General features: G+C 41.1%; 3 protein-coding genes across 5 annotated transcripts; 1 reads left to right on the top strand and 2 right to left on the bottom strand.

Annotated features, from left to right (window-relative positions):
• Positions 1-1,834: 1,834 nt before the first annotated feature.
• LOC110970845 (E3 ubiquitin-protein ligase RNF128-like) lies at positions 1,835-4,570 on the bottom strand. The gene has a single exon (XM_022221170.2). It carries the CDS (start codon positions 4,302-4,304, stop codon positions 3,216-3,218), a length of 1,089 nt encoding a protein of 362 aa, XP_022076862.1. The 5' UTR covers positions 4,305-4,570; the 3' UTR covers positions 1,835-3,215.
• A 6,250-nt stretch (positions 4,571-10,820) lies between these two features.
• On the top strand, positions 10,821-25,337 carry slc24a5 (solute carrier family 24 member 5). 3 transcript variants are annotated; one of them, XM_051939532.1, is made up of 9 exons: positions 10,821-10,985; positions 17,546-17,725; positions 18,704-18,787; positions 19,004-19,107; positions 19,251-19,351; positions 20,843-21,126; positions 21,273-21,479; positions 23,675-23,776; positions 24,658-25,337. In XM_051939532.1, exons 1-9 carry the CDS (start codon positions 10,835-10,837, stop codon positions 24,978-24,980), a joined length of 1,536 nt encoding a protein of 511 aa, XP_051795492.1. In that variant the 5' UTR covers positions 10,821-10,834; the 3' UTR covers positions 24,981-25,337. The 3 variants fall into 3 exon arrangements, with proteins under 3 accessions (XP_051795492.1, XP_051795490.1, XP_051795485.1); XM_051939530.1 differs by lacking the exon at positions 17,546-17,725 and adding an exon at positions 11,266-11,445; XM_051939525.1 differs by lacking the exon at positions 10,821-10,985 and adding an exon at positions 16,709-17,265.
• Positions 11,463-12,260, bottom strand: LOC110957253 (RING finger protein 148-like). The gene has a single exon (XM_051939542.1). The coding sequence runs from the start codon at positions 12,258-12,260 to the stop codon at positions 11,664-11,666; it is 597 nt and encodes a 198-aa protein (XP_051795502.1). The 3' UTR covers positions 11,463-11,663.
• Positions 25,338-26,353: the final 1,016 nt, after the last annotated feature.

Genomic DNA, 26,353 nt, shown 5'->3' with positions numbered 1-26,353 from the left:
ATGCCCTTTTTTGAATTAAAACAAAGGAGAAATTTGGAGTTATTTATAGGTTACTATGCTGTGATTTTACTGGTCTGGCCCACTTGAAATCAAATTGGGCTGAATGTGGAACCTGAACTGAAATCCCTCCACTGCTTTATGAACAATGTAAACACCTGGATCGAACAGAAATCATACTGAGGAATAAAACATGCAGATGTTGTATATGTCTGGAAGACTGACGTAAGATAACAAATATGGAGTACTATCCATTAGTTGAGAGGAGCAGATCACTTTTTATGAATTTATTCTGTTCTTAATTGGAATTCTTATTTCTGTATGTGTGTGCTTGTCAAAAAAGAATAAAGATATAACTGACAAAAAGATGTTAAAATTAATATTTCTAATAATAATACATTAAAAACCAGCCCGATCTCACGAGGATTCGTGAAACTGTCACATAAATTTTTGTTTCGGTTTCGTGCGCACCAACACGATTTCGTCATGTTTTTCGTGCCGCTCACCACGAAATGCACACCAATGTATTTTAAACGGCGGACTTTTCGTGCCACTCAGAACGTATTTCAAACGAATGGGTATATTATATTTTTAATGTAAAACCGTGGCGAATCCAACGCTATATTTTGCATGACATCGTCCCTAACCATAACCCTAACCATAACCCGGTGGTACACTTACCAATTTGCATAGGAATTTAAAGAATGTCCGACGGCCGCAAACGCGATCACACAAGCAGTATACGCCGATGGACAGCTTAGATCGTCATGAATCCGCCGGTATAAACCACTTTCAGATGTGATTACCACAGCGGGTTTCGTTGTGAGCAACACGAAAAACATTTCGTGGTGAGCGGCACGAAAAACATGACGAAATCGTGTTGGTGCGCACGAAACCGAAACAAAAATTTACGTGACAGTTTCACGAATCCCCGTGAGACCGGGTTGTAAAAACACACTGAAAGGACATCAGAGCTTAATTACGCAATGTGCCATTTGAGTTCAAAGCCCTCTGATCACAGTCAATGCCCAGAGGCACAGAATATTCAAAAAACTCAAGTCTCGCATTTGAATGCGAGTAAATATGTTAAATAACAACATGTCAAACATCCTGGAGACATTTTTTCCTCATCCTATCTTTTTCTGACTCTGCTTTCTTATCAAATAATAATGGACACTTTCACCTCTCCGGGCTCCAAAAAAATGAAACAATCTGAGAAGAGAAATAACTTCTGTGAGTCATCTGCTCACTCAATTCATGTCCAGACTGAAGCCACAGTCTGCACTGAAGGGTTACACGCAGGCATCGCTTTAATTTAGGAGGTCACAAGCCCGAAAGGTTTGGAAGCACCGCTCCGGAGAACAAGCTCATTTTTGGAGAATATCAGCTGCATATAATCACACAAGCTCAAAGTCCGTCCTGCCCGACTCAGGAAATGTGTTCCGAAAATTCTAAAGAAATTCAATTCCATTAGAGACTTTACTGTGGATGTGCTTCTAAAAGACACTGAAAGGATAATAAAAAAAAAAACACACACACATTCCCATTCCATTACCATGCAGCTGCATATCTCTGCCTGCTCGGTCAGGCCCTTCTACTTACGTGGTACGATGATTATCCAGCTCAGGCTCAAGGTGTGCGAGTATCGGCTCCCACCTGTGCAGAGGTAATTACAGTTTCTCTCCTCTCCAGTTGTCATTGGGAACAAGACCATAACTCTGAAAGTGAGACACTACTTAACCATACAGGCCTTTCTAATGTAGAGTAACCCATACTGCACATTCATACATTCTGCCTCACTGCACGCATACAGAAACAGCATTCTTCCACGCATATATGCTTCTAAAGTTCACCTCACTTTGAGGGATTTATTGCATTCTAATAAGCATCAATGTGATTTAATACAGCAATACAGTAATAATCCATTTTTGCAGAACAATTTAAGACTCCTGGAATCTGTAAAAGAGTGGCGAAAATGATTCAATATAGAAAAAAAAATATCTCGAGAACCACAATCAGGATAATCCCCCACCAGCAAACGAAAGTAATGAAACAGTTCTATGGGTTTATCATTTACCCAGGGACACAGGTCATCTGGGAATTTCAAGAATCTCAAACACATTCCTAAATTTAACCCGTTTGACAGTTCAGAGGTAGACCACAGGGGCTGAGTAAAGTCCATTCCAAATAATTCGGAGGCGAAACCTGGAAGACACGTTCAGCTAAAAAAACAAAACAAACTTGTGCTTGTAAATGGAAAGCAGCAGTTTAGAAAAGGAATAGACTGCACGTGTATCATCTTTACATCATCAGATCCAACTTCATGGTTGGTAAACTAATCCCACTTTAAATAAATTCAAAGACGAGTACACGTAAAGTTCATTTCCCTCGATAAAACAGTCATAAGCACGTTTGGAAGCGCGTCATCTACATTTCAACACGGTCGTTTCACTGCCTCATCATCACATTAGTGGTTATGAGTCTGAGCATGAATGTGAAAACTCGTATTTCAACATGTTTCTACAGATCCCCAGGACTGTCAGGTGATTTTCAGATACTCATCTTAGTGCAATGTGTGTCATGCTGCATATCCAGTTAAGGGTGTGTTCATTAGGGTGTGTTTGCAAATCCAGCCTGACAACCTGACTAAACATGACGAAAAACAGAATAAACACGCTCCATTTTCAAGAGCGAAAAAAAGGTCAAATGATTCAAAGAAATTGGTTTAAGAGAAGTGAATTCATTCAATTAAAAATGCAATGAATGGTTAGTTAGATTCAGAGCTAAAAAGCTTCCTGTTGGAAAAAACATTTGGCCTCATTTTCAAGCAAACATTCAAATGGTTTCCCAGCTTCACCTCTCAGACCAGTATCAGGCTGCTGTGTTGACTATGCAAAACAGAAATTTGACTCCGGTGTCGCTGCATGGCCGCTCGCTTTTCTATTCTAATGAACACACCCAGTAAGTACAAACATGCACCAAGACAGACACAGAGAAAGTTCAATGACATCCAAGCTGATTACACAAGCTTCATTCTCATTTTAAATCCTTGTATTCATTTTTCGGAAAATTATTTGGAGCATTTTGTCACTGCAAGATGAACATTGTTTGTTCTATTGGAACACTATAGCTTGATTCCATTATTGCTGGTTCAGTGTGTGCCGGGAAAAATATCTGCTTCACACAGGGATTCTGACTGTGTCCCGGTTTGTTGCTGTTCATCCCCTCGCAGCCTCCGAGTCTCCCTCGAAGGCCCCGTTGTCATAGCGATACTGCTGTCTCTCTGGGTCAGGGCTCGCTGGGTCAGTCAGTGGGACTTCATACATGTTTTCTGCTCCCGTGACTGTGATCACAGTGACCTCTGTTGGTGATTGGGGGGAGATATCGTCTTCCATCTCCCCCTCAACCCCCAGGGCCTTCAGGATGTCGCACTTACACATGGGACAGGTTCTCCTCTCCAGCAGCCAGGGCTCGATGCAGGCTTTATGGAAGATGTGGTCGCATGTTAGCACCGTCACCACGTCGCCTGCCTTGTAAGATTCAATGCATACGGCGCACATGTGGGAGTCAGAAGTAGTTTCCTCGTCCCCTCTTTTGAGGGTGCGCACCTGCAGGCGTCCAATTGCCTTCTTGGCCTCATTTTTCAGCCTCCTCTCTGAGCGTCTGTGCACACTCAGACGGTAGACACGATTTGCAAAGATGAAGACAAAGTAGGCGATGGAGGCTGCCGTCACAATGAAGAAGGCGATGGACAGAAAATAGATCCAGTAGGCATCCATCCAGGGTCCATGAGGGTTGCCCACTTCAATAAGCATCTGAACCTCTGTCCCATCTTTCACCAGCCTGACAATATTCATGCCCAGTGAGTTGCCAATCATGATTGCCACAATCCCCTCTGCATCCGAGTGTACCATCTGAGTGGTGCTGTTCCCACTGTCGTCCACATTGTACACGACCACACCGGCTGCCCCTTGGCGTTTGGCAGCATTGATCTTCTCAGCGAAGGTGCAGTTGCCTCTTTTAACCAGGGCTATCCAGGGCGGTGAGCTGAAACTGCGGTTGTAGACGTCATCTAGGCCGCAGCCTTTGGGGTCTCCCTTGGGAAGCGTCACTATCCCTTGGGCTTCTTCCAGAGGAGAGTTACGACCGTACATCCCGCACTCGCAGACTTTCTCCTCCGTCACATTGTTGCTGTTAACATAGCTTATCTCCACCACCGCTGACCAAAACATTAAGGCAGCTGAGTGTTGAACAAGCCCCGACAAACACAGCACAAGCAGGAGACAGTGTTGTGTCTTCTCACCCATAGTAACGCCTCTCTCAAAACAACAGAATGTCCTCCGTTAGCTTCTTTAAAACTCCTTTGTTAGTTCCAGTTCCTGGTTTGTGTGAGCCACAGCGATCTGAATCCAGCTACGGTTTCACCCAACCTGCTGTCTTCGGTAATATGATCTGAGCCTTTGGTAACAAAACACGAGCTATGCGTCAGCCACTCACCTCTCGTTATCTTCCTGAACCTTGAACACTGCTCGCAGAGGGCAGGGTGCTGCTATTCAACAAGTTGAAGTACACACAACACACAGACCTGCGCCGCTCCCAGAGCCAAGGAGCAGTACATGCAAACGGCAAGAAGCGATAAGCGAAGGATAAGAGGAATTTCGTAGGTCAGAAACACGGAGCAGCTGTGCGACACTAAAAAAAAGCTGCTGATTCTTTCTTGCGTAACGACAAGCAGAGCACCTCAACCAGTTTTTCTAGTTTGGCTTGTTTCCTTCCCCATTCTCTGTGACCAGCATTCTGTCGTGTAAAGCAAACTGACAAGTCATACCCCTCAACCTGGTGGCTATTCACTCCAAAACACAGAAACACAGCCTGCTTCTAGGGCACATTTGAACAGATGCACACAAAGAAGCGAACACATTAGTAAGTGCACTTTAAATCACACAGGATGACGGTTTTCCCATTGTTTGGACAACTAGAGCCACTTGAAAAGGATCACAACCAGCACACCGGTGACAACTGAGATGGAACAGGGCATTGTCAAGTTTCCATTCTATCTCCTTACACACAAGTGAAAGCACACAAACACTGAGAGACATATGGAGGCTTCGAGTGACAAATGAGATGGAGAGGTTTCTCGCCAAGCTGCCATTTTACGTTTGCAAATCTCACACACACACACACACACACACACACACACACACACACACACACACACACACACACACACACACACACACACACACACACACACACACACACACACACACACACACACAAAGAAAGTGCAGAATATAGGCCTCTGAAGAACGTGCTGTTAAATAATGCATCTCAGCGGGACAAAAATCTGTAAATAAACTAGGGCTGGCATGGATATCTGGGCCCTATTAAAGACGAATATCCGAATATTCGTTCCGCCCCGTAACGTCCGACCGGGGGGTGGGGGGCCCGAATATTTGGATCCATTCGTCTGGTCTCCCAGACGCAAATTTTGCACACTGCCTTCGTTTTGTCTTCAGTTAAACTGAAGAATACCCAAACGGCGGAGGTCTCCGACATCTTGTCTTGTGGCGAATATTCGGATACCAAAACTAATATCCGGATACCGCCGTAGCCAACGAACATTCGGATATTCGGGTCCAGCCCTAAAATAAACGAGAGGTTGGTGTTTGTTTTGAGTGCAGCTGCAGCTCACGGCTCTTGATAAGAGGAACAATGGTGCTGCTATGACCACTAAATTCCTGAAATAAAAACCCAGCAGAAAGCAAAGCGCAATATTAACTAAAGAGGATGCATGCTTTGTCTTTCTCCATTTAAAAAATCCACTCCATATTGGTGTAAATTTAGGTTTCACATTTTAAAGATATCTTTCTGCTCCAACACTGGCATCTGCTGGCTGCTTACAGACGAAGCCAATAACAAACTGCTGCACTGTGAAGGTTTATCTGAGCCGCTCAGACATCCAGGCAAACATCGTGACCACTGTGAAGAATAATGGCCGATGATACCACCTGATATAAATGTGTGTCTATGGTTACTTTATCCAAAAAATATTTGGAATTTCAGCAGTGCTCCACATAGGAAGTCAGTCTGGTGATGAAATAGCACCCACATGAAGAAAGAAATCATATAAAAAATAGAGCAAATATTGTAAAAACGGCAAATTGAGACACTTTGCAAAGAGTATCTTTACAAGGAATACATAACATAATCCCAAAGCAATGCTTATACGAGGCTGAAAAGAAATGTGATGATGGAATAAAGTGTGCATGGGCATGATATTATAAAAGTAGGTGTGATATCATTTACAAAGACACTTTATCCCAGAATCACACTGGTAATAAAATTACACAATAGAACCTCAAGGTTACAAAAGTCTAAAAACAAAGACTCATTCATGTATAGCATGTTATTTTGTAATGGGGTGTAGTTGTGTGTCAAAATTATGAATCATATAATCTCTCCTCGGTTTGTCCTTTTGGAATATGCAAGTTATGTTGGTGTCCAGTTTTGCCAGTTACATAATTTTAAGTAGATCTGAGTCATTTTAATGGAAAAAGTGTTTTGATCATCACAAAGTACATGCTGCCGTAAAAGAAAAACTAAATCTTAATTGCACCAAATAGAAACTCTCTGTTATGTTATCAGATAGCTTGTTGGAACTATCTTGTACTATCACATTAGTATTTCAATTGTATTTTTAGGGAATGCTTTTTTGAAATGCTGACATTATTTTCTCTCACTTCTCTCTCTTTTTACAGATCTTGATGCCCCATTCAGCCAACAGCATCTTTTTTTAAGTTCATGCTTCATCATATTTTATATTGTAAAAAGGAAGTTAGTGTTTACAAAATTATATCAAGTTGGGAGCTAAAGCTTGGAGTGATTAGTTCAGAGTACAAAAGTGTCACATTACACCAACACTCTCTGAACCTACAAGAAAAACTGAAGCCTTGATCAGCGCAGATTCAAAGTGTACACTAAATAAATCACATTATGAAATAAATAAGCCAATTAATAAGTACATAGAAACATCCTTTTTTCTATAGATACAAAACTGCAAAATAATTGGATATATTTTTAGGCAGAGTTGAAATTCATAAAACCAGTCGTTTATTAAAAGTGGCATCATGAAAAGGAGGAGAAAAGGAATTTAAGAGGAGAGGATATTTAAAAATACAAACCAATAGATTTAAATTAAATGACCTGCAAAAACTAAATATCATGAAATGATGAATTATGAAACTCTGAATTTATCCACATGCTTTATTCTATGTAGGCCAACCAACTACAAAACCAGTTTATTCCACATGGGGGCGCTGTTAACTCACTGTTTGTTCATTTACAGTCTAAAAAAAAACTACAAGAGAAGCTTGAGCAGCCTAATTCAGCGGGTGTGTGGAGCTTATTGATGCAAACAAAATGCCATGTGGACCATTTAGGAAATGAATCGTTTGCCAATCTTCAGACATCATTTTGCATTCCTGCACGTGTAATTCTCACAGTTTAGGGCCACGGAGAAGCAAATCAGGAAAGCAACTCACCGTGCTGTTCTGCAGGTTTGTGAAGACAGACTGTCCATCAGATTAATGTGTCCTGAGCTCTTCCTTTACTGATGTGAATGGAACACTGGGAGCAGGCAGGTCTGTGGATGGAGGACAACAGCTGAGACATGTCCAAACAAGTCCGACACCCCACCAGCAACACACTCACACCCCTTTGACTGCCATATGTCTTCTAGTAGTATGTTATGGTTGAAAGGTCAAACTTAAAGGGACACCTGCATTATATCTTGATGCTGAAATACGTTAAATCAGCTAGAAATAAACTGCAGAGTACAAAAAGAGGGACTGGAGCACACTTCTTCATTCTAATATGTGGCAGCAGAAGAGAAAGCTGCAGTTTCAGAACCCAACTTTATTCAACCCAAAATAGAACTTTCTGTCCATGTACTAGTAGTTCTAACTCCACCCAAATATTACTTTTTAATCAACAGGTTATGGGTTTGAAGGTTCATTCCCCCCAAAATACAATTTTTGTGTCCCTGTACTTGTAGTGTGTAACAAACAACTTATGGCTTAAAAGGTTTATTCAACTCAAAATAGAAGTTTCTGTCAATATACTAGTGGATCTAAAAAAATTTCCACCCAAAAAAGACTTTTTAACCAACAAGTTATGGTTTCAAGCTTTATTTACCCCAAAATAGAATTTTTTGTCCCTGTCCTGATAGTTCTAAATGTTTTTTTCCACCTTAATTGCACTTTCTGATTAATTAGTTATGGTTCAAAAGGTGTATTAAATCAAAAATAGAACTTTGTGTCCTTTTACTTGTATTTTTAAATACTTTTTGTCCACTCATAGCACTTTCTGACTAACAAGTTATGATTTAAAAGGTTTATTCAACCAAAAATATTACTTTCTATTTATGTACTTGTAAAGTTTTCGTCCACCCACATTGCACTGCCTAACAAGTTATGTTTTGTTGTTTGGGAGTTTTTTATGCCCAAAACACAACTATTTGTCCATGTATTTATAGTATAAAGCTTTAGCTCTCAGCTAAATACTATTTTCTGTCCTGCAGTTTAACTTGGTTTCTAAAAGTTGCATGTTCAGTAAATTGGCTGGAATAGGCTGGAAGGAGGCCAGACATGACCCCCTACTTTTCTGTCCAAGTCAGGACATCTGAACTAACATTAAATTAATAAATCTTCATTCACATTCAGTGTTCACAGCCCTGTTGACCAGAAATCAGCTCATGCTTCAGTTCATGCTGCTGTCTTTTTACCCGGTTTGTCAGGTGGTGCTGTCATGAAGATGGAGAAAACGCAGCCTCCTGTACTACAGACACAAGCTACTCCTCAACTTAAAGCCTTTAATTGTGTAATCAGACTAACTTCCAGCTTCTCTGTGCCTTCAGCAGAATCAAAATGGATGAAAACGTGAGGCAAACACATATGCTAACCAGGTGTACCACTGTCATTGGATAATTGGTTGAACAGGGATTTCAGACCGATCAGATATCAGGTGGGCGTGGCCATAGCCTGTGTCCCAGTGGCACACCCCCAACAGCATGTCAGACACAGGAGAAAAAAACATCTTAAAGTGACAAAGATATAAACACAAAAAATATGCTACAACCATAGGCGTCAGTTTAGGGGGGGACGGTGGGGACGTGTCCCCCCCCACTTTTTGTCAGGGGTCATTTTGTCTCCAACACATTCAAATTCTTCACATGTAAGCCGTTGTAAACCCAGTTATTTTCAGTAGTATAGAAAATTCCGACGCTCCTGAACGCACCATCCGCACTCGGCCGAGACTTGCACAGACATGCAGCACACCTTCGTGAGGTTAAAAAAACCGCGCAGATGCTAAATTTGCGCCCGTGCCAAGTGGAAGCTCCGACCAGAGGCGTACAGGGGCAAAATTTCGGCCCGGGAGAATTAGTACTATAGCGGCCCACAGACCTTTCTACTCGCATGTACCGATAGCTTTAGCTCAACAGGTTGAGTCTCTGTCTTTGGTGTGGTAGTTGTGAGTTCGAGTCCAACTTTTGGCATTTTGCCGCAGTTCTTCGACATTTTCTCAAAGTGCTGTGGTCTCCGTCCCCCCCACGTTTAAAAACAAACTGACGCCCTTGGCTACAACAAATATCTGTGAAAGATGACAAACTAAATTAATCAATTCTTTTAAATCATAGAAGAAATATACCAAACCTCTCTTAAAGAAACAAAGATAAACAGTTCATAAATCCAGCTGTCAGTATCTGTCAAATGAAACAATTTAGAGAAAACATGACAAACTCAGTTCTCCATTAATCCCAAAGGACTCCAGTGTGTTGGAGGTAGCGATCCAGTGTGGTTCTCTGCAGAGCAGTGACTTCATGATGTTACCACCTCAGGAGGGAAGGAAAGATATTCTTCCACTTTCCAGAACATCAGCAGTGCTGTACGGCTGTGTTAGGCCTGTATGTGTCAGGAAAAACATCAACCATGTTTCATGTATGTTTTGCCATCTTGTGTTCAGATATTTACATAGTCATTGCTCTTTTTGTGTGTCCAATTCACACTAGACCACTGAACTTTCAACGTACAGGTATGCACATTATTTTTTGTCATTGCAAAGATGAATTTTCATGCTTCCAATATGCCTTAGTTATGAATGATCTCATTTAGTCTTTAAAAATAAAATGTTCTCAGGGAATGTTGTGGGAAGTTTCATTTTTAATCTGCCCCACCTTACTGTTGTGTTCAGAGGAGAAACAATGCAGACAAAAAGAGAGTTTCTGGAGATTTACTTTAACTTGGTGAAAAATACAATTAGTCGAATCAATAATATTGATAACGCACAGAGTGTTGCAGCTGAGGCACTAAAAAATGCTGTAATATAACTGAAATTAATCACCCCTAATAAATACAGCAATTTTCAATGATAAATCTTTTTTTCAAGCCTTAGTTTTTCATGACATGTCGTTTTTTTGGTTTCAAGTCAAAGAAGTCGAATTACATGTGTAAAGTTACGGGTAGTAGCATCAACCAAAGTTATGCGCTGAATTTCACCCCCGATGCGCCTCAGGCTGGAGTGTGTTCAAGTCGACTGGAATGACTCGCAACTCGTGATCCCTCATTCTTGGTAGGACCTTAAAAGATGCTCTCTCCCCCCAATAATCTCTTTCTGTGTGCAACTTGTAGCCGTAGTGTTAGTAGTGTTAGATGCCAGCAGCTCCGCATGAAATCTCTGCACGCTTGTTAGAATTAAAAAAACAAAACAAAACAGATGAATTGCTAGAATAACCGCTTTTAATTTCCCTTTATTATTTGTATTTTACCTTCAATTTACAATGAGTACGGTTGCAGGTCTGCAGAAGAGGAAAGATTTTATACCTTACTTTCTCGGATTTGTAATATTTTTGTATGGCATCATTCATCTCGTATCGTTGACAGCCAGAAGCAGTCAGGAGAGTCGCTCCATCAGGGCGCGTCGGGCTCTGGGTAAGATGCATGCGTAAAAATCAATGTGATCCAAACAGATTCCTGAACAACTGTGATGTGATTAGTGTCTAATTAGAAATGTCACGGCTCATTTTCGTGTTTTACAAAGTGTGAGGAATCAACCGAGGCTGTGACAGTGTTAATCCTCGTGTCTTATTGCCATGAAATGTCTGTTTAGGGTTCAAACGATCCTGGCAGAGGATCCGAACAAGTTGTTGGTTGTTTGAGGTGACACACTGCGTTACTGATGACCACTGAGCAGATCCTGTGTGTGTTCCAGAGAATGAGACTGAGTGTATTTCACCACAGTCCTCTGAGTTCCCTGAAGGCTTCTTCACGGTGCAGGAGAGGAAGGATGGAGGACTGGTCATTTATTTTATGATTATTTTCTACATGCTTCTGGCCGTAGCGATAGTCTGCGATGACTACTTCCTGCCCTCCTTAGAGGTCATCAGCGAACGTAAGTTGCATAAAACATGATCTAAACTTCACTGTATAATGTGCAGATCTTTGTCTTAATGTTGCATTACCTGGATTAATGAGGATTTAGATGAAATATTTAGCCATTCCCATAATACAACATAATATTATTCTAGTAGATTGTATACATGTATACTGAGTGATGTTAATGTTTTATTATTATTGAGCATTTGTTTAACCAGGTTAGGCTCATTGAGATCAGAGATCTCCTTTACAAAGGAGGCAGCAGGTGATGGACAGAAAACAGAGCCAGTAGGCATCCATCCAGGGTCTGGATTGACTGTTGCCCACGTCAATAAGCATCTGAACCTCTGTCCCATCTTTCACCAGCCTGACAATATTCATGCCCAGTGAGTTGCCAATCATGATTGCCACAATCCCCTTTGCATCTGGGTGTACCATCTGAGTGGTGCTGTTCCCACTGCCGTCCTCATTGTACACGACCACACCGGCTGCCCCTTGGCGTTTGGCAGCGTTGATCTTCTCAGCGAAGGTGCAGTTGCCTCTTTTAACCAGGGCTATCCAGGGCGGTGAGCTGGAATTGCGGTTGGAGAAGTCATATGGGTTGCAGGCTACGGGGTCTCCCTTGGGAAGCGTCACTATCCCTTTGGCTTTGTCCAGAGGAGAGTCACGACCGTATACTCCGCACTCGCAGACTTTCTCCTCCGTCACATTGTTGCTGTTAACATAGCTTATCTCCACCACCGCTGTCCAAGACACCAAGGCAGCTGAGCGTTGAACAAGCCCCGACAAACACAGCACAAGCAGGAGACAGTGTTGCATCTTCTCACCCATAGTAACGCCCCTCTCAAAACAAAAGAATGTCCGCTGTTAGCTTCTTTAGCTTCTTTAGCTTCTTTAAAACTCCTTTGTTAGTTCCAGTTTCTGGTTAGTGCAAGCCACAGCGATCTGAATCCAGCTACGGTTTCACCCAACCTGCTGTCTTTGGTGATATGATCTGAGCCTTTGGTAACAACACAAGCTTATGCGTCAGCCATTCACCTCTCGTTTTTCTTCTAGAACCTTGAACACTGCTGGCAGAGGGCAGGGTGCTGCTATTCAACAAGTAGAAGTACACGCAACACACAGACCTGCGCCGCTCCCAGAGCCAAGGAGCAGCACACGCAAACATCAAGACGTGATAAGTGAATGATAAGAGGAATTTCATAGGTCAGTAACACGGAGCAGCTGTGACTTACTGGAGCGGATAGTAGAAAAATCATGCAAAATGTGACACAAGCACCAAATTTGGTTTGGTGATTCACATTGGTATACTTAACAAATCTGCCCGATTGGCCACTTGAAAATCCAAGGTAGCGGCCATTTTTCAAGATGGCCGCCAAATCGGCATATCGAAAGTGTGTTTTTCTCATAGAAATGCATGTACTTGGCCGATTTGAGTGATCTTGGCACTTCGGAGTTGGATGGTGGCAGGACCAGAAGTCGGTCATCTAGTTGCTGCATACGCGGCATGTCAGGTGTGAAAGATGCAGCTTTCAGCAGCAAACATCATGAATAGATCTTAAATGCCCAGAGGTCTTTCCTCGAGAAGCTGAAAGTACTGCTCACAGTGTTCAAGGAGATGGGCAACCCTTTCCAAGAAGAGTCAGCTGACCTGCTGGTGCTAGACACGAAGAACATTGCAGACCCATCTCTTGCTGAGCTCATTAGAACACATCACAAGAGAGGCCAGGAGCAGTTCCAGTCATTCATGAAGGGTCTGGAGAAAGATGGAGAGTGTCCATTCTACCAACCAATCAAGAAGAACAAGTTGTCTTTCTTCAAACATGAGCAGGCTGCTAGCAGTTCCAAGGAGAAAGCATTGAAAGACAACTGTCAGCTCTTCTCACGACTGTTTATCACCTGCCAGACCAGACAGTGTGACTTGCAAGAATTCTTCAAGCATGAGAATCAGTCAGCCCCTGCCTCTCTCAGTGACAGTGGAAAGCTTCATATGTGCCAGAAGTCACAGCTGACCGAAATTCTTCAAGCACAAGTGACTCTGCCAGACAGAGAACCGGAGGGAGATGCTATGATCATTGATGGTTCAGCCCTAATCAATGCCACACCTCAACGGACCTCAAAGACGTTTGTTGACTGTGCCAGACAAGACATCCTTCCAAAGGTTGCTTCCTATGGCGCCAAATGTGAGCGGGTAGACATAGTATTTGACGTATACAAGAAGTCAAGTCTGAAGTCTGAAACCAGGTCCAAAAGAGGACAGGGGATCAGGAGGAGAGTCACAGAAACCAGCAAGACCCAAATGAACTGGAGAAGCTTTCTGCGAGATGAGAGCAACAAGAACGAGCTGTTTCATTTTCTTGCAGAGAAAATATGTGAAGCTGAGACAACAAACACGGTTGTGGTGACAAAGGGAGAAGACGTCATCTGCAACAAAAAGATGTCACTGGATGCCATGGCCCCGTGCTTCCATGAGGAAGCAGATACCCGACTGTTTGTGCTTGCCAGGGATGCAACAGTGGCTGGTAGCAAGTCTCACATCATCAAAGCCAATGACACCGCATACCAAAATTAATATCCGGATATCGCCGTAGCGAATGAATATTCAGATATTCGGGTCCAGCCCTACTCCTTGCACACAAGTGAAAGCACACAAACACTGAGAGACACACAGAGGCTTCGAGTGACAAATGAGATGGAGAGGTTTCTCGCCAAGCTCCCATTTTACCTTCGCAAATCCAACACACATACACAAAGAAAGTGCAGCATATTAATGTTAAATAATGCATCTCAGCGGGACAAAAATCTGTAAATAAACGAGAGTTTGTTGCTTGTTCTGAGTGCAGCTGCAGCTCACGGCTCTTGATAAAAGGAACAATGGTGCTGCTATGACCACGAAATTCCTGAAATAAATTGCTCCTGATGGCTCATGGTTAGTGCCTTGCAGCGCCTTGCAGCTCCCGCCATCAGTGTGTGAATGTGTGTGTGAATGGGTGATTGTGACGCCTTGAGCAAGGCCCTTAACCCCTCCTGCTCCAGGGGCGCTGTACCGCGGCTGACCCTGCGCTCTGACTCCACCACCCCCAGATGGGGGGATATACGAAAATCAGAATTTCCCCTCGTGGTATTAATAAGGGATATAAAATAAATGTTTAAAAAAACAGCAGAAAGCAAAGCACAATATTAACTAATGAGGATGCATGTTTTGTCTTTCTCCATTTAAAAAACCCACTCCATATTGGTGTAAATTTAGGTTTCACATTTTAAAGATATCTTTCCGCTCCAACACTGGCATCTGCTGGCTGCTTACAGACGAAGCCAATAACAAACTGCTGCACTGTGAAGGTTTATCTGAGCCGCTCAGACATCCAGGCAAACACCGTGACCACTGTGAAGAATAATGGCCGATGATACCACCTGATATAAATGTGTGTCTATGGTTACTTTATCCAAAAAATATTTGGAATTTCAGCAGTGCTCCACATAGGAAGTCAGTCTGGTGATGAAATAACACCCACATGAAGAAAGAAATCATATAAAAAATAGAGCAAATATTATAAAAATGGCAAATTGAGACACTTTGCAAAGAGTATCTTTACAAGGAATACATAACATAATCCCAAAGCAATGCTTATACGAGGCTGAAAAGAAATGTGATGATGGAATAAAGTGCGCATGGGCATGATATTATAAAAGTAGGTGTGACATCATTTACAAAGACACTTTATCCCAGAATCACACTGGTAATAAAAATTACACAATAGAACCTCAAGGTTACAAAAGTCTAAAAACAAAGACATTCATGTATTACATGTTATTTTGTAATGGGGTGTAGTTGTGTGTCAAAATTATTAATCATATAATCTCTCCTCGGTTTGTCCTTTTGGAATATGCAAGTTATGTTGGTGTCCAGTTTTGCCAGTTACATAATTTTAAGTAGATCTGAGTCATTTTAATGGAAAAAGTGTTTTGATCATCACAAAGTACACGCTGCCGTAAAAGAAAAACTAAATCTTAATTGCACCAAATAGAAACTCTGTTATGTTATCAGATAGCTTGTTGGAACTACACTAAGAAAACCTGAATTTAAGAGGAGAGGATATTTAAAAATACAAACCAACAGATTTAAATTAAATTGCCTGCAAAAACTAAATATCATGAAATGATGAATTATGAAACTCTGAATTTATCCACATGCTTTATTCTCTGTAGGCCAACCAACTACAAAACCAGTTTATTCCACATGGGGGCGCTGTTAACTCACTGTTTGTTCATTTACAGTCTAAAAAAAACACTCTTTAGACTCTGTCATCCATCACTACAAGAGAAGCTTGAGCAGCCTAATTCAGCGGGTGTGTGGAGCTTATTGATGCAAACAAAATGCCATGTGGACCATTTAGGAAATGAATCGTTTGCCAATCTTCAGACATCATTTTGCATTCCTGCACGTGTAATTCTCACAGTTTAGGGCCACGGAGAAGCAAATCAGGAAAGCAACTCACTGTGCTGTTCTGCAGGTTTGTGAAGACAGACTGTCCATCAGATTAATGTGTCCTGAGCTCTTCCTTTACTGATGTGAATGGAACACTGGGAGCAGGCAGGTCTGTGGATGGAGGACAACAGCTGAGACATGTCCAAACAAGTCCGACACCCCACCAGCAACACACTCACACCCCTTTGACTGCCACATGTCTTCTAGTAGTATGTTATGGTTGAAAGGTCAAACTTAAAGGGACACCTGCATTATATCTTGATGCTGAAATACGTTAAATAAACAAACTGCTGAGTACAAAAAGAGGGACTGGAGCCTTACCACCTTACTGTTGTGTTCAGAGGAGAAAATAATGCAGATGAAAAGAGAGAAAACAGTTTCTGGAGATTTACTTTAACATGGTGAAAAATACAATTAGTCGAATCAATAATATTGACAATGCATAGAGTGTTGCAACTCAGGCACTAAAGAATGCTGTAATATAACTGAAATTAATCACCCCTAATAAATACAGCAATTTTCAATGATTAATCTTTTTTTTCAAGCCTTAATTTTTCATGACATATTTTTTTGTTTCAAGTCAAAGAAGTCGAATTACATGTGTAAAAACTATGTTAGATAGCTAGCTAGTTGGATAGATAGATAGATAGATAGATAGATAGATAGATAGATAGATAGATAGATAGATAGATAGATAGATGCATTCAGCAGTAAATGATTGATCGTGAAATCCTGCAGCCTTAAAGTTGATCTTCCTGTCTGCTCAGCTCCAGGCCTCAGGCTACCTGTTTACTGAGAGGCTCAAGCGCGCAAATCGGTGTTAAATTTCTGCTTTTAAAGAAGAAAAAGAAACAGATTTTCCACTTCTTAACATGTGGCAGAGCAGTTTAGGGTAAGTTTGCGCTGAATTTCACCCCCGATGCGCCTCAGGCTGGAGTGTGTTCAAGTCGACTGGAATGACTCGCAACTCGTGATCCCTCATTCTTGGTTGGACCTTAAAAGATGCTTTCTCCCCCCAATAATCTCTTTCTGTGTGCAGCTTGTAGCCGTAGTGTTAGTAGTGTTAGATGCCAGCAGCTCCGCATGAAATCTCTGCACGCTTGTTAGAATTTAAAAACAACAACAGATGAATTGCTAGAATAACCGCTTTTAATTTCCCTTTATTATTTGTATTTTACCTTCAATTTACAATGAGTACGGTTGCAGGTCTGCAGAAGAAGAAGAGGAAAGATTTTATACCTTACTTTCTCGGATTTGTAATATTTTTGTATGGCATCATTCATCTCGTATCGTTGACAGCCAGAAGCAGTCAGGAGAGTCGCTCCATCAGGGCGCGTCGGGCTCTGGGTAAGATGCATGCGTAAAAATCAATGTGATCCAAACAGATTCCTGAACAACTGTGATGTGATTAGTGTCTAATTAGAAATGTCACGGCTCATTTTCGTGTTTTACAAAGTGTGAGGAATCAACCGAGGCTGTGACAGTGTTAATCCTCGTGTCTTATTGCCATGAAATGTCTGTTTAGGGTTCAAACGATCCTGGCAGAGGATCCGAACAAGTTGTTGGTTGTTTGAGGTGACACACTGCGTTACTGATGACCACTGAGCAGATCGTGTGTGTGTTCCAGAGAATGAGACTGAGTGTATTTCACCACAGTCCTCTGAGTTCCCTGAAGGCTTCTTCACGGTGCAGGAGAGGAAGGATGGAGGACTGGTCATTTATTTTATGATTATTTTCTACATGCTTCTGGCCGTAGCGATAGTCTGCGATGACTACTTCCTGCCCTCCTTAGAGGTCATCAGCGAACGTAAGTTGCATAAAACATGATCTAAACTTCACTGTATAATGTGCAGATCTGCATCTTAATGTTGCATTACCTGGATTAATGAGGATTTAGATTAAATATTTAGCCATTCCCATAATGCAACATAATATTATTCTAGTAGATTGTATACATGTATACTGAGTGATGTTATTATTTAGCATTTGTTTAACCAGGTTAGGCTCATTGAGATCAGAGATCTCCTTTACCAAGGAGGCAGCAGCAGCATCACATTAAAAACAGTAAATAACAGATAAAATTAACATTAAATGGAAATAAGTTTAATTAGTTAATATTTTCTTCTTTCTGATATATATTTTTTCAATTAGTCAGTCATTGGTAAGTCTGTGAAAAGTCTACAAGAATAGTGAAAAATGGCTCAGGTTCTCGGAGTCCATAGTGATGTCTTTGGATGTCTTTTTTAGTTCAACAATCAGTTCAAAAATGAAACATATTCTGCTCAAAATTACATAAAACAGAGAAAAGCAGCACATCCTTACATTTCAGAAGTTTGAATGAGGAGATATTCAATATTTCTTACTTGAATAAATTAGTCCATCTATTAAACTATTGTCAAAATTGGTGCTGAATGTTTTTTTTAAGTAGACCCTTTTCACAGCAGATATATTGAAATGTACATTAATAATGATGACTGCATTCCCATGAGAGGAGGTCCTGCTATTTTGGATCTGAATTATCTTTATTAGACTTGTGCTCTCCCTGATGCCAATATCTATGCTGGGAATAAAGATCAATGAGTTGATTATTTCCATTGCAAACTTAATAAAGTTACAGAGGGTGGCTAAATATCAGACTTCAGTGTGTTCCCATTCATTACATATAATCATACAATAAATATTGCATTTCAGATTCATGTTGGGTCATTTTTACAGGTCACAGTTTGTGGTTTTGTTGTACTGGATTGTGTCTGATCAGGTTTTCTTGTCGCTGGGTCTCTCTCAGGTCTGGGACTGTCTCAGGATGTGGCAGGAGCCACATTCATGGCAGCTGGGAGTTCAGCACCTGAACTGGTCACGGCCTTCCTGGGTAATCACGCATAAATACAACAATAATCACAACCAGCAATGTTGAAGACAGCAGCGGCATCATCGTCACTGTCGCCGTGTCCTTTCCCAACCTGATAAACTGCGACTCCACCACCAGATGGGCGCAGAGATGGCCTTTGATTAGGGCTTTCTTCCATCCGTGTTGTTCCTGTCTCAGAGGCTAAGATGTGCTCTGTGTGTGTGTGTCATGTGTTAGGCGTGTTTGTGACAAAGGGGGACATCGGGGTCAGCACTATCGTCGGGTCAGCTGTCTACAACCTCCTAGGAATCTGTGCTGCCTGTGGACTCCTGGCCTCGATGGTACGCTCTGACACAAGCACACGCTCATAACATCCACAGGTTACCAAAACTGCTTATGCACGAGGGTAACCTTTGCTGGGTCAAGAGCAAGAATGATTGCGCTGTGTGAGCTGTAAACCGTTTGTTTTTGTTTCTTTTATCAGACAGGCCGGCTCACCTGCTGGCCGTTGTTCAGGGACTGCCTGGCATACGGCATCAGTGTCGCTGCTGTTATTGCCATCATTTCTGATAACAAAGTGTACTGGTGAGTTTATATGTGTGTGTATTCATAGTAGTTAGCGTTAAAGTTAGATGAGCGGCAGGCCTTAAACAACCTGCATATGATGTGGCTGTAAAAGTCAAATACAGCTGTTTTATTGTGTCTTGTGACTTTTGCAACAACAAACGGGACAAATCACTAAACTGTTTGGAACAATGCTGTGACTCATCCACATTTATTACACTAAAAGTACACAGCTATCTGTACGGTGAGAACTTTATACATTGTAAAATAATAAGGTAATCAAAAAAAACTAAAAGTAGCCAAAGCATGGAAATTAACAACTTCAAAAAAGATATCAAATAATGGAAAAATCACAAAAACTTCTAAGGTAGACGTAGGACATATTTTAAATTTCAAAAGAAAATCTCTGCAGAATTGTAAATCTTCTTTGACATAAAACACTTTGGAAGTCATTTCTACATGTTTACTGTGGTAAAAGTTGAAGGTCAACTTGATAAAATATTGCTGTAGCTTCTGGCCATATGTCACGGGCATCTTCAGAAAGTACAGTTTGTTTTAATGTGATCACTTGACCTAGATTCTTCACTTAGGTAACAGGATGACATTTGAACTGCACCTTACTGACACCTTATAATATATTAAAATCTTTGTCCATTGGCTTCCTTTAAATGATTTGATAAATTTAACTGCAAATTCTTGATTCATTTTTGACAAACAAGTGTCTACAGGCTGGATTCAGAATCCTCATGGTGGCCTGAGGTCTCTACTTTTGACACCTGGAAGCAGTGGTCACCTTTTACCTGAAAACACAAAACATTTTAGTTTTCTAGTAATGACTAAAAACATATAATTATGAATAGATGATCCACATATGAATACATGATAAACTATGAGCTCGATCTGTGATCATAACTCTGTAAATTTGTTCGTCTGCATGAGGCTTGTTCTTGGGGACTCTGATAGTATTAAAAGGGACATGTATAGGGTAATTATATGTAATGTAGACAGGGAAATGTATAATAGTAATGAAGAGAAATGTGCAATGTTATCGTGTGCAGTAGCTGCAGTGGGAAATGCACAATACAATTATATGTAATAGCGTCTGAGGGATATATGTAATGGAGTGTTATGTTATAGAGACAGAGAGGTAAGTGTAGTTTAGCAATATGCAATAATGATAGAGGGATATGTGCAATAACAACAAAGAGATATTTACAATATCATCATGGGTAAATTTTAATTAATTACTGCTTGGTAGCTTGCCTTGGTCGCCCAGATTTTGCTTGTTGCTTGTTTGTCTTTTATATATGTCTTTGTTCAGTTATGGTTTTATGTTATTTGTAATTTCTTTATTTTTGATCTGCCAATGGGACTGGAGATGGAAATTATCCATACAGCTACAATCTCTCATACTTACGTGGAAATGTAGAGTAATTTGAACTGTCCCATTTTCAAAACTAAAACAAACAGAAACATGAGCTTACAGCTGAATTTGTTTTCCTGATCTTCCAGGTATGACGCTGCCTCTCTGCTGCTGGTCTATGGCGTCTACATTGTGGTTCTGTGCTTTGACCTTCGCATCAGTGAGTTCATCCTGAGGAAGCTGAGCCCTTGCTGCACATGTCTGGCTTCAGGCTCCGGTGAGAAGATTGAGACGCAGCCTCTGGTGGGCTGGAACGAAGAGACCAGCCTCCGAGTCCACAGTCGCTCCAGAACAGACAGCGGCATCTTCCAGGATGACTCGGGCTACTCCCACCTGTCCCTCAGCCTGCACGGCCTCAACGAGATCCCGGAAGGTCAGACATGTTCTTTAGAAGTGCAAAGTCTGTCATTTTCACCATTGTATGTTTACTTGGTGTCATTTCCCGTCTTGTTTGACCTTCATGAGGCCTGACGATGTGACTTTTCTCCTCATAACATCTGACTGCACGCATCCCTGCAGAGCACAGAAGTGTGTTTGCTGTGCCGGAGAGCGACCTGAAGCGGATCCTCTGGGTTCTGTCTCTGCCCGTGATCACTCTGCTTTTCCTGACCGTCCCTGACTGCAGGAGAAGATTCTGGAAGCCCTGGTTCATGATAACCTTCCTCATGTCAGCTGTCTGGATCTCAGCTTTCACATACGTGCTGGTGTGGATGGTCACGGTTGTTGGTAAGGTTGATATTTGTAAAGTTTCCATGTCGTGACAATCTATTTCTATTGTGTTTTGTCTGAAAAACTTTGATGTGAGAACATGAAGGTGCTGTCTGCCATTGCCTCCTAGCTTTACAGATCAGTCCGAATTTTAAGCCAGTAAGTAGGAATTGAGGAACCGATAATTGTCTAGCTCAAACTTTGTATAATCCTGCACCTTCACTGCTTCCGAGATGAGACGTTCAGAGGGTTTATTTACTTTCTAAAGCTGCTTCTGCTAACCATGAAATGTCTCAGTGTCGAAAAAACAAGTAAAATGTTTGCTGCATGGCTGAACACTAGAGTTTTCATGCACTCCCAGTATCATAGGAACTGGAGGTCAATTCTTTTTTGTTATATTTGATGACGTTTTCAACACAACTAAAGGAAAACGTTAGCTTTAGCATGTCTCTCATGGCTAATGTTACCATTGTATGTTAGCATTGGTATGTGGAAATCTAGACAGTGCTGAGGCATTTTCAGAGATAGTGGAAACCATAAAACAATTTGAAACCGATGAACAACTGAACTGGGATGTGTTTTCATGTCGTCTTCAGTGCAGCTTAATTTCATCCCGTGTTTACATGTCTTTGCTTCTCTCCTGCTCCCTGTGCTCTTATTAATTGTATTTTACTACGGCCAAATTAAGCTGTTCTCATTTACATTTTTTGTTCAGTTTTTGTGGTCAAACAACAGAACTAGTATGAAATAGATCAATATACGACACACTAAGTAGCGAGTTAACCAGCAGTTAATTTACAGACATTCCAGAAGCTGTAACTGATTTTGTAACCACAATGTTGTCTGGCAAACTCACCAAACACGAGGTAAAAATAACGGCTGAATTTAAATATACTCCAAGAAAAAATTGTTGCTTGCAAATAAGATTAAAAGTGATAGAAAGTCTTAGTCTCATACACTCCAATCAGCTGTTTTGCTCTACGCTATCCACCGCAGACCCAGAGAGAGTCTTCTTCCTGAAGGAGTGTGTGGACATTTAAAACTATTGACTAAAATAGCCCCTTTAGAAGAGAGACCATGTGAGGCTTTCTTTATTATTGCTGTAATAAAGCATAATATGGGGCCTTTACATTTTCATTCTGTTGTATAAACCCTGTATGTTGCCTTTGCTCTGTTAGTTCAGCTGCAGGTGTAAATGAGCCCATCCCTCAGGCAGCCTGTGCAGATCACAAGTGTTTGAAACTTGTGAGAAAAACGTCTGATTTGCAGAGTAGAATCACATGTTGGTCTGCTGGCTAATTCCTGGGATGCCATTGTCCTAAGAGGGGGGTTATTGTAGCTCCAGTAGGCTGAGCGCGGAGCCAGCCACAGCAGGATTACAGTCAGCTTCACCCCTGAGGAAACACAGTCATGTGAGGAACGGATGTATGTACAGAACCTGACACGGGTCCGAGCACAGCTGCAGTACCAGATCTACAACTGAGGTGAGAAGTATAAAACTGACCCAGGACCAGGCCAAAGGGGTAAATTTATCATGTGACAGTGGTGGGTGTACCGAAGTATAATGAGATTATTATCCCATAGTCGTCAGATGCTCACATGGAAGGAAAGGTTAGTGTTAAGAAAGAGCAGGCACGGGATGCAGAGTGTGTGATGCAGAACGTGGCTCTGCGATGTACATTAGCAGCACAGCGACATCACATCGAGCAGTTCAGAACACCCATAAATGGTTGCATTTCACAAGCAAAGATCCATTTGAACTGTTGTCTCTAATTAGTGAGTTGTTTGAGTTGCTGAAAATAATTTTCCCCATAATTACTTTCAATCAGAGGCAATGAGGACACTGGAACATGACACGAAAGGGAGTTTACATACAATTACACCCACATTATGATGTCTATGGATGGAATCCGGAGTTTAAATGAGGGACAGAGCAGATGCTATTTTAAGATTTCTTACATTTTTTGTGGGGAAAGTACAATTCAAAACATGATGTGTCTTCAATTATATTAATTAACTCTTTAATGCTATGAAAATTTAGGAGTTTTGCTGAGCTGCTAGTGAAGCATTTCTTAGAAAGCTCTGTCGGCGGGATTTAAAATCTTTGGTACAGCCCTGCTTCTAGTCTAATCTATTAACCCTATAACCACAGATACAAGCAGCTGCTCTTCTCATAGCTTTAATCTGTTCATGTTGGCATCATGTCTACACAGGTGAGACCCTCGGCATCCCTGATACAGTAATGGGACTCACTTTGCTCGCTGCTGGAACCAGTATACCTGACACCATAGCCAGTGTGATGGTGGCCAGAGAAGGTATCACTAATGTCATGTTTTTACACATCTGTCCGTCTATCTATCTTAAAAATAATGGTTAAGATATTCAAAATCAGAACATCGTATTCATTTTTTAAAATGGAGCTGACCACAACATTAGCCTTTTGTTACACTGGCATTAAGCAAAAATACATTTAAATGGGTCAATCTATAATTGAGGGACTTTTGAAGTTTATGGGATATATCTTGTATTCATTTTTATTAAAAGTAAAAAAAAAAAAGTTTTTATGTTCATTATGATCATGTCTTTACAAATTACATAATTATGGAAACAACCACTTATTAATAGAAAATGACTGGATATCACTAAAATATCAACTAAATAACCGTCCAAATTTAACAACAACCACCTTCTAATTAGTTAATAATAAAAATTAGCTTGTTCAGAAAAAGTTTGGATTGTGTTCTTTTTGTTAAATTGAGATAATCATGACAGATATTTATTTTTTGGCAACATATCAAATTTTGTACTGAAAATAACTGATTGTATATGTGTCAGAGAAATCACTTTCAACTAAGTTCCCCATTACAAAAACTCCTCTCCAGGAAGTGTGTAATTCCAGATCACATGACCTGCTCCACATGATGTCATTTCCTCCTGAAGAAAAGACTGGCCAGACTCCAAGGCTTTCTTAGTTATTTAATTTCAGGCCTGAAAACAGCAAAAATGTCAGCAATGATACAAATAGTCCTGCAATTGTATATTGACCCAGCTATTGATTACTCATTACTTTGTTTTCCCCATCAGCCTTGTTTTTTTTTTCTTCAAATTTCATCAAGTAACAAACTTAACTCAAGCAATGGCTCTCTGCAAATACAGATTTGAAAGCTGATGTGTAAACCCGTTCTCCATTCATCAGGGAAAGCTGACATGGCCATGTCCAACATTGTGGGCTCCAATGTTTTTGACATGCTCTGCCTGGGTCTGCCTTGGTTCATCAAAACTGCCTTCGTGGACACGACCAACCCCGTAGAGGTCAACAGCACTGGACTGGTCTTCATTTCCTCCACCCTCCTCCTCTCCATCCTCTTCCTTTTTGTCGCCGTGCACATCAATGGATGGAAGCTGGACTGGAAGTTGGGAATTGTTTCTCTCATCTGCTACATCCTTTTCGCCACTCTGTCCATCCTGTATGAGCTGGGGATTATTGGGAATAATCCAGTAAGACTGTGCAGCGACTGAGCTCTGACCTTCGCAGGACTGGAGCCATATTTTCTGAGACTGTTAATGGCCCAAAACCACAACAAAAATGTTAATCTTTTTAAATCTTCAAATGTCAAGACTAGGAGGCTCGGTCCCACTCACATACTTTTAAATATGTCATGAAAGATGTGTGCCGGTCACATCTCAGCAAGGCTTTAGTAATAGATTTCACCAGAGGACATTCTCTAGACTGTTAGAACACAGTGAAGGCCCGCTACTGCAAAGTGAGCCGTCTCCCGTCTTACACAAGGCCCACGAATGGAAAATGCGCTGTCACAGGAGTAACTGCCGAGTTCAAATGAATCCCCAGTGGAGGAATAAAAGGTGTCAACTGAACTCATTTGGCCTTGTCCTTCTTTTTAAGTGGGTTGGTGAGTTAAGACAACAAAACAGAGGCATCCTTTACACATCCCTGATAAGCTTTTATGACCAGAAAGGGACGGTGACAAGAGCCATAAATAGTAAAAAAACAGGGAAAAAAATTCCACTCATCCTCACTTAGCGTAAATAGAATTACTTATGGTTTTCAGAGGTGTTTACAACTTACCCCACAAACAATATATGGACTTCAGACACTGACCTACACTTGTAACGATGGCTATATAACCAAGGTTAGCAATCTTATCCAACCAAAACATTACCTACAAACCGTCTTGGAGCTCTGAAAATACAACAAATCTTCCTGTAGTACAGGGTGACACAAAAAAACTGGATTTTTTTTAACAATCCAATAAAACCAAGAGTGATGGAAGAAAAATATTTTATTCATAGTAATTGAAACCTAAAACATGCCATTTAAGAAACAGTGATGGAATTTTCTTTTTTTTTTAAATGACTTCCTGTAGATGGCGTCCTCCTGTACGAATGCATTCTTGAAATCTGCTGTTGATTCCTCATTGCCCGCTGCAACATCTCAGCTAGACTTACAAAATCACAAAACAGATGCAAACGAAAAATGCTGCAAATATATAAAAACGCACACAAACCCCCAGAACAACCGCAAGAGAAAAACGCTGCAAATTCAATCCACAACAGAAGTGCACCAGACACGAAGGAGGAGGAGAAGAAAAAGAAGGCGTGCAATTTCTTTCAGTGTGAAAAGGTATGTTTTCCTTTATGTTTTCTTCTTCTTCGTGTCTGGTGCACTTCCGTTGTGGATTGAATTTGCAGTGTTTTTCTCTTGTGGTTGTTCTGAGGGTGTGTGTTTTTATATATTTGCAGCATTTTTTGTTTGTATCTGTTTTGTGATTTTGTAAGTCTTTGCTTCTGCATCGTTTCTGTGATTGCAGCATGTTCCTCTTGCAGCATTTTTTCTTGCATGTTTATGTTTATTCATTTGGATCCCCATTAGC

The sequence above is a fragment of the Acanthochromis polyacanthus genome, chromosome 2, assembly GCF_021347895.1.
Source record: "Acanthochromis polyacanthus isolate Apoly-LR-REF ecotype Palm Island chromosome 2, KAUST_Apoly_ChrSc, whole genome shotgun sequence".
Classification (NCBI taxonomy): domain Eukaryota; kingdom Metazoa; phylum Chordata; class Actinopteri; family Pomacentridae; genus Acanthochromis; species Acanthochromis polyacanthus.
This window is presented reverse-complemented; position numbering and strand designations above follow the sequence as displayed.